This window comes from Xyrauchen texanus, chromosome 37 (assembly GCF_025860055.1).
Source record: "Xyrauchen texanus isolate HMW12.3.18 chromosome 37, RBS_HiC_50CHRs, whole genome shotgun sequence".
Lineage (NCBI taxonomy): Eukaryota > Metazoa > Chordata > Actinopteri > Cypriniformes > Catostomidae > Xyrauchen > Xyrauchen texanus.
In genome coordinates this window covers 13,336,722-13,353,864 of record NC_068312.1, presented here as the reverse complement: position 1 = coordinate 13,353,864, position 17,143 = coordinate 13,336,722, and the positions used below count along the sequence as shown (strand labels likewise).

General features: G+C 42.8%; 1 protein-coding gene across 1 annotated transcript in view; it reads left to right on the top strand.

Annotated features, from left to right (window-relative positions):
• The window catches only part of LOC127631120 (membrane-associated guanylate kinase, WW and PDZ domain-containing protein 1-like), a 97,473-nt gene that overhangs the window by 58,469 nt on the left and 21,861 nt on the right, over positions 1-17,143 (top strand). The window contains 4 exon segments of the mRNA XM_052109112.1: positions 3,994-4,498; positions 4,620-5,193; positions 5,274-5,337; positions 7,488-7,868. Of these exon segments, the coding sequence (XP_051965072.1) occupies positions 3,994-4,498; positions 4,620-5,193; positions 5,274-5,337; positions 7,488-7,868 (1,524 nt within the window).

Here is a 17,143-nt window from a genome sequence, read left to right as displayed (position 1 = left end):
CGCATGAAGAAAAGACAAAAACTAACACAGTTAAAAAAACAGTTACTGACTATAATCCTTCTGCACTGAGAAAATTACATTTGAGGTTAATTATGATTTTCATTATAGAGTTAGAAAATGCTTTAAAAAGAGGAACACTTTAGGACTTGTCACATAAACTATATTAAAATGTATTAATACATTTAAATAAAGATAAAGGGCAACAACACACACATTATGGACTTTATGTATGGACACACACACACACACACACACACACACACACACACACACACACACACACATTGGCAAACTTACATGTACCTGTATGCATTCTTTCCCTCCTACTCTCTCACCTCATGCACTATTTAGATACACAGTGCATTTTTAGATCTTGCATAGATATACTGTATATCCTTACCAGCTGCTCTCTAAATGCTTGGTCACATGCAATTTGAATCATAAGCATTTTGTATATGATAATATATTCATTATATGATTCCCTACACTAGAATAGATGACCTACTTGGACATACAAAATAGAATATAATAGCTGAAATGCTGTGGAATATAACTTAAACTTTAGCCACTAGCGCAGGTGTGGGGAACCTTTTTTATATTAAGGGCTTGAGTAAACACTTGAGTATTTACAAAATTATTCGCAAGCCATACAATTGCTTGCAATTTCTGATTGTGGGTTGAAATTAATGTACGCATTTCCGTTACGTGCTCACACAACAAAAACTCTAAAAGGTCTGTCTATTATACAATGTTTTGTGTTGTTATTATCTCAAATTATTTTTAAACATTATTTGAAAGTAATTTTTTTCTAGATTAATTGAATCAAGGCCATTTTTTGGTTTTCAAATGATTTCTCAAATGGCTTCGCGGGACGGGTAAAATGGTCTCACGGGCATTATATGGCCCTGAGGCCTGATGTTCCTCATCCCTCTCTAGTGTCACTAAAGAGAATTCCAAAAATGATCACTGAGTGCATTTTCATGCATTATCTTACACCGATTATGCTTAATAAGCCAACAACTTGTGTGGTCATGCAAATGTCTTAAAGGAGTTATGACTTGATGAATAAAATGTTCCTTGATATTTTGAGGTCATTGCACTATAAAAACATACTATCAGTTTCAGAACTCAAAACTTCCTCCTCACTGCAGGAAGTGCATTTGTTGAGACCAAGCTGAGGTTCATATTTGTGCCATTAAACTTTACTAATATTAAAACTGAACCTCAAGGAACATATTCAAAAAATGCAAAAAAGGTGTGTCCTGACCCCTTTATATGGCTGTTCTTTATTGGGGTAATATCATAAACGTTGTATGCATATACCGATTGGCACACGTAGATTTTTGCCCATTACCCATTTGCCCATTGCCCATTATTTCAGATATTTCAATTTTGAAAAGACACATTTTGTTCAGATCAAATGGAGTAACCCTAAGAAACTGTGTGATATTCGATTTTAAGAATCATTATAATTGTATAAAAATAGAATTATTATAATTATTACCTTGAAAGATATTTTTGAAAATGTTTTTTTTTATTGTATTTTTTTTATTAATGATTACATTTTGTAGACTTGTATTGAAGGTACAAGGGAAGTATTTTGGTAACAGTTTAGAATAAGGTTCCATTTGTTAATGTTAATTTATAACATTAGTTAACATTAATTAACAATGAGAAATACTTATCATGCATTTCTTAATCTTGGTTAATGTTCATTTCAACACATACAGTTTTAAAATCAAATGCTGTATTTGTTAACATTAGTTAAAGCACTAAGAACTAACATTAACTACAATTAATTTTTTTATAAACTAATATTAACAAGATTATGTAGGGTTTCTTGGTTCAGGTTTGGGGAATGTACAATTAATATTACTGATTGTAATCAATGATTAATCATATGGTTTGAACTAGATACCAATACATTCTAAATTGCCCCAAAACAGGGGTTATATAGCCCAAAAGTCTGCTTCAGATATATATATAGATAATTAAACACAACGAATTATAATTAATTAGGAATATACATCATATACAGACAGGCTGTATTAATTTTCAGAACACCTTAATGGAATTGACCCGTACCGCAACCAACCAGTTCGTCCAGCAAACCACTTTGCTCGATACTCTTGATCAATTCTCCAGAAGGTTTATTCTTAGTATAAGCTTACTTAATCAAAGCACGTTAACTTACTTTGATAATATCAGCTCGTAGCTTTAGATCGCACATTAAAGAGGCTTTGTTTTATGACCAACAAACACAGACAATCAAGAGTATAATTGGGTTTAATACAAGGAACTAGGATATATCACAAACTTAACAAACGTAGAACACATTTAACAACAAACATTTAACACAGAACAAACAAAGTAAAACAGGAAGGAAAATAAAGAGATTACAGGTATAGCAAACTTGTTACAACAGTTAAACCTTAAGAGCCAGCACGGGAATTACACACTTTAACGCATTTGAATTTAGATGAAATAATACTTGCACAATGGACCTTTGTGTCGCTGAACAAGACTGCGTGTTTATTGTGTCCTCGTTGCGTCCGTGAGATGGAGGCCTTCTCTTGGTGCTTCCTGAGCGTGGATCGCTCACGGGAAGTTCAAAACGTCTTAAAGAGTAGTTGTTGACTGAGGGAGCTGAGTTTTGTCCGAAGACAAGGAAAAGACTGAGATAAACGCCAAATAAAATAAAAGACAAAGAAAGAAAAACGAGAGAGCTTGAAGAGAAGTTGAAGAACACTTGAAGAGGTTCAGAAGAGTACCGGAGTAAGAAAGCAAGAGAGCAAAAACGGATAAAAGAGACAAGAGAAGAAGAGAACAAGAGAGCGATTCCACACCAGATCCTGACTTTTAAGGTAGGGAGGTCACACCTCCTTTGGGAGGAATGACCCAATGAGGCTCCTCAGTTTTGGCGCGAGATGGTTCCCTTTGTCTTGTCAAGGCTCGACATTTGCCTAATTTACAACAGGGTCCGGATGTGTTTTGAATCACTCAAAAGATGGTAAAACATAGCAGAATACATTTTAATGTAACCTTATATATATATATATATTCAGCTAGGGCGAGTCGTAAGGTTTAATTTGATACCAAGAAACTTGTATTTGGTACACTTAAAAGTGAATATATACTCTTAGACTCTTTATATAAGCCGTCAGAGTTTAACTACACAACTAAACAATCTTAACTAGTTTAATATAACAGCAGAAATACCCAAGCATACAGGAACAAAACATATTTCCTTAAAAATAAGCCATTTCTGGGTTTTAAATTGTAGGAACGTGTGTGTGTATAGATTTTCAGTGTGTAGATGGCGATATCACGAGTGTCTCTGGAGAGGCTCTTTGGGTTGTAAAAACGTCAAGAAAGCATTCTAACTCCCAGACTCGCTGGCGCTGCCTGGTGATTTAGATGGGGAGTCACAGTGTGTGGGGGTTTTAGGATCCTTCGCAAAAATGTGTGCATTGCATTCAGAATTAATGAGTTCATGATTTTCCGTTCATACTCTACAATTAATAAATGCTGTAAAAATATATTAAATGTTTGTTCATGATAATGCATTAATTCAGTATTTTAGTACCATTTACTTGATGGTTACACCACTTGACATTTTATAAAGTCATTAGATCATTTAGTTTAGTTTAGTTTAGTATTTATTTATTTATTTATTTTTATATATATTTTTCGACTGCTCCATTGGGGTGGATGGTAGTGGCAAGAACTCTACTATGGCGTATACCATCCGCCTTCCCTGATTTCGGCACCAGTCTCGTCGCACCACCTTCCGCAGTTGGCCTTTATCCCTCTCGGAGACTTAATTAGCTTGATAAGGGACCGGGTGTATATAATCACAACCCCGCCCCGCCCTCCGCCCTGTCACAACCAGTAAATTGAATTGTGAATTGAATTGAATATGTATTTTTGTTGTTTATTTGAAACCACAACAAAAAAGAGTATTAAACACTTTTCATCTCTTGCCCTTCCCAGCGGACATTCTGGTGTATATCAATGATACCTGTGTGCTGGGTTTCTCTCACAAGCAAGTAGTGGAAATTTTGAAAGCCATCCCAGTGGGCCATAACGTGGACTTTGTGGTCCAAAGGGGCTACCCCATGCTCTATAACTCTGACGGCAGTCCTAAGATGGCCCATCATAGGCTACCTCCACCGACCACCACCCAACCGCAGGCCCAATCTCCTCTCCCTTATGCTAATCCACATCTCAACCACAACAATGCCATTTTGTCTGATTTTGAGAGGGAGTCATCAAGAAATCTTAGAGTCCGGGCATCAAGGTTGAGTCTGGATGCTAATGGTAATTCACCTCCTTATGGTTCACCACCAAGACAACCATCCTCATACCAGTACTCAAATGGGTATGGAAGTGGATATTTCAGACCACCATGCACTGCAAGAGGAATCAGGAGGATACAGAATGCAGAGCTGGCCAGTCAGAGTGACAGCGAGGTGGTGTCTGCAATTGGATCACACAGGTGAAATGAAGAAACTAGCATGGAAATTCACACTTGTCTAAGCTGGCCTTTTCAGCTCAGATACCTTTTTAGAAGCATGAAGTTACTTTTATATATGCAATGTCTCTCTGTATCCTCACAGGGCCTCCTTTATTCGCAACCACAACAACAACTCCCTCTCAACTTCTCCACCTCTCCATCTATACTCTGGGAAATCGTCTGAAAGTGACCTTTTCTCGTACACTTCAATGCCTCCTGTATCTCGTTTGCCCCTACCCCACACAGACACAAGTTCAGGGCCTGTTTCCTTCTCTCCTGGAGGCGGAAGAGGCTACTCCCAACTTTGCAAACCTCAGCATGTGCTGCTAACCCCACCTAACAGTGCACATTCAGACGGGCCTTACTTCACCTTCAACGGAACCACCAGTGCAAGTAGCGGCAGTCCCAACAGCAGTATCCCATCTCCCGGAGCGATGAGCGCTATCATTGGGAATGGAGTTGGGGGTTTGCCTGCAGGTGGGGAACTTGTTCCCGTTGCTTTGGCAAAGTGTGAGAGGGGAAGCAATATGGGGTTTAGTGTCACAGCAGGAGGACTTGGAGGGAGACAGACAATTGTGAAGAAAGTCTGGGACCACCGACCGTGTAATGGACTGCAGTCTGGAGACGCCATTGTCAAGATCAACGGAGCAGATGTACAGAGTCTCAGCTTTGCACAGGTAAAGAAAATGAGTGAACAGTATTCGAATTTAGCTTTTTGTTATGGTGAACATTAATGAATGTTTTTATGTGATTTAAGGTCCAAAGGATTTTGCAAGAACACTCTAAAAAAGGGGAGGTTATTCTGCTAGTTTACAGAGGAGGTAAGTTATATGTTTATACATTCCATTACGGCCCTTATAGTGGGATCCAAAAGTTTGAGATCACTAAAAATGATTTCGTTTTTAATTTAAAGTAATTTCTGCACCACTAGCATCACCAAACGAAATTGCAGAAATAAACATTGTTTTAAAAACATGAGATATTCCCGCCCACAACTCACGCCATTGGTTGAGCAATGTTTGATGGGGTGGGTCTAAGCGGGTTGCTCTAAACAAACACAGGAATTTTCAAAGCACCAGAGAGAAAGAATGCTGACAGTTTTTGAGAAAACTGAACCTATCAATGACTTACTTACGTAGTTGTCTGCATATTACTCTGGGATAGGAGAAATGTAAGCGTACGTATAGTTCTAGCAGAAAGATCTTGGGATTCATTCTATCAGGCATCTCATCCAATCACAATGCAGCCTCCGCTTTATAAGCCTGCCAGCTGTCTCTGATTGTTCACGTACTTCTGTGTTTTCACCCACCATCCCACACCATCTCTACCAGTTTAGGTCCCATGCTGGGCAGGGTTAAGCTCTGCTCCCCTGCCGTCATCGCCTCCAGCATGATCTGATGGTTCAAGCAACACTGGAATGCTGAACCATAGAAATGGGCTTACGCCAAAATATATAAGTATCTTTTAGTTCGTGTTAATTCCAATAATCTCAAGTCTTTCTGATAGAAAGTATTTTAACACAGAAAAAGCTACATCAGCATTAATTTTGGAAATAAGAAGAAAGTTTTAGGATTTTGGATATTGTAAAGCAAAGAACAGTTGGTGTAAAATAGACATGAAGATTCTGCACTATTTCTAGTTCACTTATTAAATTTAAGCACAATTGTGACATTGACCATGTAAACTCAAGTAGCTTTACCCTGTTCTGTAGATGAAAACAGTCAGCTGAATGACGTCCTCAGAATGTTCTGCACTTTTTTCAAGACTATAAACTATCAGAACTATTTGTCCAATGCTGAGTTCACTTTCAGAATATGAGCTTTTGAACTTTTAAAAATGTTTAAATATTTTAAATCTAACCATCTTTACCTCGGATCAAATTTACTGCTTCTTCAGAAAATATAAATTTGCATTTTGAATCTAAAATAAATTTTAGATGACAATAAAGTTCACTTGGTCGTTAAAAGTTGCTGGAGAAATATGCGGGACATAAAGCAGTTGTGATGGTGTTGCTTTAGATTAGATGATTGTTCAAAATATTGAATATCAGGAATGTATCACATGTAAACCCTGATGTAACACCGCATAATATTTTTTCTTTAATAGTTGTGCACACCGCATATACACATCGATTGATGGTCCTTATATTAAGACCGAAAGATTCCGCCACTACTTAGTGCAGTTTGCCAGCTTGAACAGGGCCACGACGATCCACTTTCGGGTTGGAACTGGTGCCAACTTGCGATAGGTGCAACAGCAGGACCAATATTACAGTCCTATCAGAAGAGCAACTGCTCCCTTTTAATTGCAATTCCTCCTCTTCTGATTTAATTTATTTGTTAATTAAAATGATAGTAAACTGACTAATTTCAATGAATTGCCTCAATACTTTATTAATATTAGGGACATCTGGGAGGAGAATTAGTGATAAACACACATTTCTGTATGGAAATGGCTTAAGGACAGATTTCTTTTGCGCTAAACCAAAACTTATGAGACAAAGGGTTTTTTTAGGCATGACGTCAGCACGCACACCCTTTTTATCGATAAAAGGGCATTTGAATGGAAATGGGCAGAAGGTGGCAAATGTCACAATTTAATTTTTCGCATTTTCGCTTTGTCGAAAACAAAATAGCGCGAAATGTGGATGGAAACTAGGCTATTGTTTATTCACACTCATGTCATTTCAAACCAGTATGACTTTCTTTCTTCTGTAGAACATGAAAAAAGTTGTTTGGCAGATTATTAGGAAATGGTGGGAAATGGTGACAGTCACAAACATTTTGCCTAACATTTTCTGTTTTGCACCATGAACGAAAGTCATACATAGTAAATATTGACAGAATTGTCACTTTTGAATGAACAATCCCTTTAACAAGAGTGCAGAACAACAAGAATAATTTGTCATTATGTATAGTCTTCATCCCTTTTATAAAGTTAACAGTTCAGCTATTTTGTCTTTATTTTGTAGGCCCCTCACATTTTTCCATTTCCCCTAATTCTGTGCGACGACTCACTCCTCCACCTCCACGCTCTGCCTCTGACTCTGAGGTCCTGCTTTCCGACTCCACACCATTACCCCGTAACTATATCACCCCACCCTCTCCAGCACTGGTGCGCTCCTCATTGGTCCAAAGCACCAGCTTCCTGGATTCCGTACCCGTCACTCTCACTCTCGAGCCACGGGATTGGATGAGTTCAGAGGAAGGCGGGACAGTGCTCAGCCCCAGAGTGAAGACAGAAGAGAAAGTAAAGCCCAGTGTGCTGAAAGGGCATGAGGTGGAGCTGAAGAGGAAGGCAGGTGAAGGATTTGGATTTGTTATCGCCTCTCAGGATGTGGAGAATGGCAAAGGTGAGTATTTGTAATGCAGTAACAATATTATGCAGTAACTTGTAACTACACTTGGATCATGATCACCATTTGATGCAAGATGTTTCCTACTGTAAATGGTTATTTTTATTTATTTTTGGGCAAGCAATATCATAAGGATTAATCTACCTTAAAAGATTTTAAAAAAGTATTTTACACAGTCCAAACAGACATTTATAACAGAAAGAATTTGAATATATCAAAAGTTGACAATGCTGGAAGAGTTTGAACCACGCAGGTTAAACAAGCCTAAGCTAGATAGCTGGTCTTAGCTGGTTTAATGTGGTCTCCCAGCCTGACCAGCTGAAAAGTGCCCAAAGTGCCTTCTAATGTTTTTTCCTGCTTGGAATGAATCATCTGATTTTTTAGATTTGTTTTTAACCAATTTCTTATTTAAATAGTTTTTCAGAGAATACTTTTATTTTTGTATTTTACTTAGGTTGAATGCAGGCAAACTGCAATGTAGGTAGCTCACTTGAAAATGCAAACTCAGTCAGTAGGCAGAATGTAAGTCGCACTCTGTCACCTTTAACTCAATTTTCTTTTCAATAAAAGTGCATGGAGACTGAGGCTATCAGTCTATCTAACATCCACTTTAGTGGTCTGTGGACAAAATTAAGTCATGTGGGTTTGGAGCAACATGAGAGTGAGTAAATGATGACATAATTTTAATTTAGCTGTGAATTATCCCTTTATATCAAAACACTTGAATGATCCTTTTTTAAAACATGAAACCAATAATAATAAGAAGCCATGACATTTAATGACTTCAGGCTAGAAACCAAAATAGAAGTTCTATCAGGAAGACTTGCAGACTTGAGTGAGATTTAAGATGACATTTATTTGATGAATATAAAATAGAAACGTTTTATTCCATCATATTCTGCCAGAGATAGGAGGCAGGGGCGAGGAGCCTACCCCTGTGCAGGACGGAACTCAACTGTTGGTGGTGGGGTGGTGGAGGTTGCTGTGTTAGCACACTGAAACAGCAATGTGATAGATTGTGAGCAGATTTATAAAGCAATGGCTTACATGTGATTGGCTATGAATTACCTAGCTAATGGTGCGATGATGTACAGCTGCTAGTCTTCCCACTAGAACTACGCTGCGATACATTTAAAAGGATTGTTCACCTAAAAATTTAAATTCTCTCATCATTTACTCAACCTCATGCCATCCCAGATGTGTATGACTTTATTTCTTCAGCAGAACACAAACAAAGATTTTTTTAAAAGCATCTCAGCTATGTAGGTCCATACAATGTAAGTGAATGGTGATCAGACCTTGTAGCTCCAAATATCACATAAAGGAAACGTCTAGGTTACGTTTGTAACCTCCGTTCCCTGATGGAGGGAACGAGACGTTGTGTCAAAGAAGCGACACTAGGGGTCTCTCTTGAGCGCCGATATTCACCTCTGAACTATGAAAAAAGGCCAATGAGAGTTGGCAACCAGTATTTGCATGTCCCGCCCCCGGACATACGGGTATTTAAGCGGCGCAAATACGAGAGTTCATTCAGGATTTTTCTGAGGAGCCGGAAATGGTCCGGCTCACAACAGTGGCTCGGCTCAGCGACGTGGCAGGGGAGACACAACGTCACAACGGAGTTACATACGTAACCTAGACGTCCCCCTCTCCACGTTGTGTCAGAGAAGCGACACTAGGGGTCCACTTACAAAGTGCCATGCACTGAGCCGTGTACGTGAACTGCTGATACAGAAGCGAGCAGGTAGTCTTACGTGCAGAACGACCAACTGTATCAGGCTGCACGTACCCTTCCCCAATGCCCCATTTAAGCCATCAGACTCCTTATCGTTACCCTGGAGAGGGGAACAAGGTGATGGCCGCCAACATGGGAACGGGCCAGCCAGGCTGGGCCTCTTTTCTCTCTATGTTTCTCGCATAGAGACTACGGCCGGGGCCCTTACACGCATTGAGGGAAGGGGGTCTTAGCCCTTACTCAGGGCGGAGAAGACCCTGCGGAGGCCACGACTACCCAGGAGGGGAGGCAACTTTAAGTGGCACATACATCAGATGGCCTATACTTAGGACCTATGTGGAAAAGTAGGTGCGGTGGTAGATCCAGCCTCGTAGATGGGGGAAGCATACAGCACGGCAACCGAGGCAGCTGCAACTGCCTAAGGGAGACACGGGAGTCAGCTCGTGAGGGGACAGTACCGTGGCATTACACACAGGGGGAGTCCGAGCAGGAGGCCTTACCCGTGGAGCCCCTATACCAGTATAGGGTAGCTTGCGGTACCCGCAGTGGTTTGGGTCGACAAGTTCCTCCGCTGAACTGCGGGCCCGCAAGGGCTAGGGAGGAGTCAACCAGGGCCCAAGAAATGGGGTCTCCCGGGAACAGAGGCGCACTGTTTTCCCTTGGTTAGGGGGAAAGGGCGCTAGGCGCAAACGGTTCACCCGGTCAGATCGTCGGTGTGTTACCGAGTTCTATGGGCTCGGACCTGAGAAAACACGGGACGATACTGACTCAACTCGGAGATTATAGAATCTCACAAAAGTGTTGCCCAGCCCGCTGCTCTACAGATGTCTGCTAGGGCAGTGCCCCTAGCCAGTGCCCACGAGGACGCAACACTCCTGGTGGAGTGAGCTCGGACCCACAAGGGGGGGGGCATGGCCTGGGTGTGATAAGCCAATGAAATGGCGTCGACAACCCAGTGGGTGAATCTTTGCTTGGAGACAGTGTTCCCTTTCTGTTGTCCCCCAAAGCAGACGAAGAGCTGCTCAGAGCGTCTAGTGGTCCAGATAAATACGTAAAGCACGTACTGGCCACCGCAGTGAAAGGGCTGGGTCTGCCTCCTCCCGGGGCAGCGCTTGCAGGTTCACTACCCGACCTTCTCCTGAAGGGTGTGGTGGGAACCTTAGGCACGTAGCCCGGTCGCGGCCTTAAGATCACGAAAGTGTCTGCTGGACCGAACTCCAGGCAAGAGTCACTAACAGAGAACGCTTGCAGGTCCCCGACCCTCTTGATGGAGTCAGCGCGATCAGCAGGGCGGTCTTGAGAGAGAGGGCCCTGAGTCCAACTGAATCTAGCGGCTCGAGGGGGTTGTCTCTGGAGTCCTGTGAGGACAACCGAGAGATCCCAGGAGGGGAACAGGTTAGGCCGGGAGTCAACCTCCGGGCACCTTTTAGGAACCTGACAATTAAGTCGTGCTTACCAAGAGACTTGTCGTCTACCGTGTCGTGGTGGGCCGCGATAGCGGCAACATACACCTTGAGGGTGGAGGGGGACAGCCTCCTCTCCAGACACTCTGGGTCCGCTGTCTCAGGAGCGCCTGGGAGCCTTCCGGGTCCTCGACGGGGTTCGTGAGACAGGTGGCGTACGCTTCCCACGGTTCACTCGACGCCGGGGCTGAGAGCTGGGCCCGCTTTCTGGTTGAGGCGGAGCGGAAGGTGTTCTGGCTGTGGGAGGATGCCCTCGGCGAGCAGACGGGGCGTGGGCCGTGGCGGCAGGCTTGCGGCGAGGCATGATGTGAGAGATGGCCTCCGTCTGCTTCTTCACCAGGGAGAATTGCTGGGCAAAGTCCTCAACGGTGTCGCCGAAGAGGCCGAACTGGGAGACAGGGGCTTTGAGGAAGCGAGTCTTGTCATCTTCACGCATCTCGACCAAGTCCAGCCATTGCTGACGTTCCTGGACCCACCAGTGTGGCCATCGCCTGCCCGAGCGCCTGCGCTGTGACCTTCGTTGCTCTTAAGGCGAGGTCGGTCGCTGAGCGCAGTTCCTGCAGCGTGTCGGGATCAGGGCCACCCCCGTGCATGTTTCGCAGTGCCTTTGCTTGGTGGACCTGCAGGAGAGCCATGGCATGCAGGGCGGAAGCGGCGCGTCCGGTAGCGCTGTAGGCCTTCGCGGTGAGTGAGGATGTTGCTCTACAGGACCGGGATGGGAGTACAGGGCGACCCCGCCAGGTGGTAGTGCTACCGGGGCATAGATGGATCGCAACAGCCCTATCCACCTAGGGAATCGCCGTGTATCTGTGGCGCGTTCTGCCGTCGAGGGTGGCGAGGGCGGATGAGCAGGTGCGACGAGTGGAGAGGGGTGGAGAGGGGTGCTCTCCACGAAGACGTCAGCTCATCATGCACTTCCGGGAAGAATGGAACGGGGGGTGCGAGGCTGTGAGCAGCGCCCAGCACCCAAGAACCAATCGTCCAGCCGTGATGGCTGTGGGGAGGATGGAGGGTTCCAATCCAAGCCCACGCTGTTGGCTGCCCAGGAAAGCATGTCGGACATCTGCGCGTCGGCCTCTTCCTGGGCGTGCGAGCCCGAAGGCGGCAGCCCAGGGGAGTCCTCAGCGTCAGAGCCCACGCCCTCCGATGTCGCGGCGAACTCATCTGCTTCCATCGCAAGAGGGTAGGCAGACTGGCTGTGAGGCGAGCCGCCGTCACCTCGAGCGGGGACGGGAGTCAACGAGCGTGCCGGGGCACGGGTGGTCCGAGGGGGCGTGCCCGGCGGAGCTGCACCCGCTGCTATCCCAGTATCGCCTCCATCGCCAGCCGCATCATCCTCAATCCCGTGGGAAGAAGGAGCGACACGGGGGGCGGCTGGAGTGGCTTGCTTACGATTGTAAGCAAGCCGCGATCGCAACGTTGTCATGGTCATGTTCTCGCGGTGAGAACATGAGCCATCCACAAACGCAGCCTCGGTGTGATCGCTGCCCAGACACACGAGACAACGCCTGTGGCCGTCGGAAGCGGAGAGTACTCTACCGCATCCAGGAACAACACAGGGGCAGAAGGGCATCTTGAAAAAGACGCGTCCTGAAAAGGACGTTCACGCCGCTGTGTTTTGCTCTTTTAGAGGAAATTACTCTTTTAAATAAAATCACTCTTTTATGAAAGAAAAAAAGAACTCGTGAGAGCTCTTTTTCTTTATTAGTCTGCACTGTCGAAGCGCCCAGGGGCAGAATGCACAGCCGTGCAAGCAGGAGAAAGCCGCTGTTGTGCGCCGTAGAATCCAACAGCATGCAGCAGAGGGATAGCAGGAACTCGGTGTGTAATACGCAGCAGTTGCAGACACGACCATCAGCTCCGAAGAAAATTTCTGAATGAACTCCCGTATTTGCGCCGCTTAAATACCCGTATGTCCGGGGGCGGGACATGCAAATACTGGTTGCCAACTCTCATTGGCCTTTTTTCATAGTTCAGAGGTGAATATCGGCGCTCAAGAGAGACCCCTAGTGTCGCTTCTCTGACACAACGTGGAGAGAGCGACAGAAGGGGAACATAAACATAATCCATGAGACTCCAGTGTTTAAATCCATATATTTGGAAGAGATATAATAGGTGTGGCTGAGAAACAGAACAATATTTATGTCCTTTTTTACTCTAAATCTCAACTTTACCTTTCACTTTCAGATGTGAAAGTGAAATTAAACAGGCGTATCATGTGATTTTCAGATGAAAAGTGAAAGATAAAGTGGAGATTTAGAGTAAAAAAAGGACTTACATTTTGATCTGTTTCTCAAACACCTCTCAAACAATATCTCTTCTGAAGATATAGATTTAACCACTGGAGCCTTACTGATTACTTCTATGCTTCCTTTATGCTACAAAATTCTGATCACATTCACCTGCATTGTATTGGCCTAATGAGCTGATACATTCTTCTAAAAACCTTAATTTGTGTTCTGCAGAAGAAAGAAAGTCACACAAATCTGGGATGGCATGAGGGTGAGTAAATGATGAGAGAATTTTCATTTTTGGATTAACAATTCCTTTAAGAGAGGCTATAGTATAGTGGTATAAGCACAGTTTGTCTTATTGTCAACATAGTGGCAGCTGTATTAACTTTGCTGACTGACAGTAAGTCAGAGGCCTGCCAACACTGAGGCCTGCCAACACGAAGGCCCCTCCCACTCTCCCCTACCTAAACCCACAATGACCTCATTTTGCTCAGTGCTCCTATGGTTTTTATTGAGGCCATGGCATCGTGAAGTGCATATAAATAAGTGCCTGTCCCCAATGTCAATGCTGTTTCCATGTATATCGATATCTGAGACTCTTCTCTTTGTGTGTTATCACTTCATCTCACTTTTTTGAGCTTGCTAAGAGTTTGTATTATCTTCTACAGTTTTGTCTGTGTACAGTTTGAACGAGAGTACCATTTGAGATTAGGATTATGACAGTAAAATGAACAGGATTATGAATAGAATAAGTCAAATCTAAAGTTTGCATGTTGTCCCATTGACATTTATTATTCTAGTAACACTACAGTACATTTTGAAGCTTTTGGGGAAAATTAATTTTCTTTGTCTATAAATGTACACACACACAAACTGTGATGTTGTTGAGTCATTGGTTTTGTGGCTGGAGGTTATAGGGTCAATATAATAATAATAATAATAATTCCATGCATTTATATAGCGCTTTTCTAGGCACTCAAAGCGCTTTACATAGTATAGGGGGAATCTCCTCAACCACCACCAGTGTGCAGCATCCACCTGGATGATGCGACGGCAGCCATAGTGCGCCAGAACGCCCACCACACACCAGCTATTGGTGGAGAGGAGAGAGCAGAGTTATGTAGCCAATTCAGGGATGGAGATTAATACGATGCCATGGTAGATAGGGGCCAATGGGGGGTATTTGGCCAGGACACCGGGGTTACACCCCTACTCTTTACGAGAAGTGTCCTTGGATTTTTAATGACCACAGAGAGTCAGGACCTCGGTTGTAGAGTTGGCTATGTAGAGTAGCCAACTATGTAGAGTAGTTAACTATGTAGAGTTGGCCAGAAACTGTGATCTCTGATAAAAGTGTGTGTCTGTGTGTGTGTGTGTGTGTGTGTGTGTGTGTGAATGTGTACGGGTGAGCAGACAAGCGTGAAATGGCATAAAATCATACAGTATGACAAATATGGAGGTGTATAAAAACAGAGATGATGCAGATATCAGAAAAAAGGTGCATTTTTGAAGAATATCCTTTGTTACACTTTTTCGTATAATTAAAATTTAACTGGTATGGGACTGTTAACTCCCCTTAAAAAAAGCACTATAAAAGTGGTCCATATGATTCATGCCATATATTTTGAGTCTTCTGAAGCCATACAATGGCTTCATGTGAAGAGGAGACCACATTTTTGTTGTTATTCACTGAAAATCTTCCTCTCCAATGTAGGCCTCAAATCAAATATGCTGGCTTTAGATGCATTGATAAGACACACATTTCAATGGCACCAAATAGCATTAACAAAGCATTTTTGTAGTCCATTTAAGAGCTTTGGTGTAGGGGAAAATTATCAGTTAGTATTACATGGCTCTCTGGAATACTCGATTTTGAATGGTCATTCGCACCATCAACTAGTTACACTCCCACTGCAAATGAGCGGCACCTTGTTATACCAACACAAAAAAGGCTCCAAATCACTTTGCCAGACTTTTGTCTTCACTGCACCTCTGTGGTGGAGCAATCGTCCGAACTCAATCCGTGAAAAAAATGTTTGTCTCCCTTTTATCTTCGAAAAACGGCTAAATACACAACCTTTTTGTGAGCACTTGACTACAATAATAATAATAATAATAATAATGGCTAATCAATGCAATTTAAACTTTGAAATGCAGCATTTTTCATACTACTGCCTCCTTAAGATGAATTGTATTCTTCCTCATTTTGCAAGTCGCCTTGGATAAAAGTGTCTGCTAAGTAAATCAATGTAAATGTAAATCCAGCAGTCTGCTTTCTGAATAATGAATGACCTTTCCTACTGCTCATTTCACTGTGCGATCTCTACAAGTAAGCTAATAAAATAATTTATACTAATCAATATTTCATGTCCTTTTATTTGATTTACTAAGCAAGTAGTCTTGTAATAAACAGGATAATGAGCAGTCAGTTATTTTCGCAACATAACACCAACAGAACTCAAAAAGGCACAAACCGGAGGTTGAATTCCGCCGTTTCTGAAGACTCTGCAGTCTCTTTCCTCAGATATAGTTGCATATTTTCAATGCAAATCAATATTTCATGCCCATTTACTTATTTACTTGGTAGAGAGACATGTAATAAGTGGGATAATGCACAGTCAACTGGTCATTATAGCAAAATAAATACATTCAGAGTGATACATGTCCCCTCCGATTCGCCCTCTCTGGGTTTATTGATTATATTATATTTATGCGAATACAACCGGCGGATTCTACATTGTGCCTGACATAATATCTTACATTTTGGTCTGTTCCACACAAAGCATACCTTATGATTACGAAAGACTTTAATAAAGCACACAAATCATTTGAACCACTTATAACAACCAATTTTAATGGTGCTTGGTTTTTAACAGCCCTAGCCCTTTTTCACTTTCATTATATGGGCAAAAACATCCAGAATTTCTTTCAAGTTTTATGCCAATGAAATAAGTAAAGTTTTGGTTTATTCTCTATTTTATTGTGCACCAGTGCACATATGATCACAATGAGTATAGACTTATGCTTAGAGACAACCACTAACATGTTTGTGCACTGATGCAGAATTAAATGCAGTAGCTCAAATGCCATCAAATGCCATATTATTGCCATGACCAGCATGCAGGAACATTGTCAAAGTCAGATTACACACATACATGCACATAGGTCTCTCTTTCCCTCTCGCTCACCTTTGATCGACACACCTCCTGCTCTGCAGTGGTCCAAGCATTAATATTGTTCATCTCTTTCACTCTCTTACCGCCCCTCCTCTTATCTCCATCTCTCTGTCTTTACTCCCTCCTTTTCTCTGCCTCTTTAGGTCTCCCCCTCCGTCCCTCCCTCCCTCCCTCTCTCTCTTTCATTCACCGACTCCAGATGCAAAAGCAAAATGAAACTGCCACAGTAAGCGGCTCGCTTGCATAGCGAGACAGGGATGTGTTTTGTTTTGTTTAACTTGTTTGTTTTTGCCCTCCATTCGTCTCACACTATAATCACTTCCGCGTCATTGCTCTCACATGTGTTAGGATTTAAACTGAGTGTGATCTGGAATTGGGACCCTTCCTCCACACACACTCTCTCACACATACACTCACATACACACACCAAGCCATGCTGGAGAGACTGCAGTCAGCCTTGAAAAGTGTGAAGGACTCCAAACGTAAATATGTTTTTTTTTCTCTTTCTTGATTTTATTCCTCTTTTCTCAAAGTGGCATCAGGCTATTGCAGTCATATTCCTGGAGAATGGAAGGGCTGATGCAGAGTGTGTGTAAATGAGAGTGATAGGTGGTGGTTTACAGTAGGTAATAATTATGGGATTGAGGCAGGCTGTGCGATATAG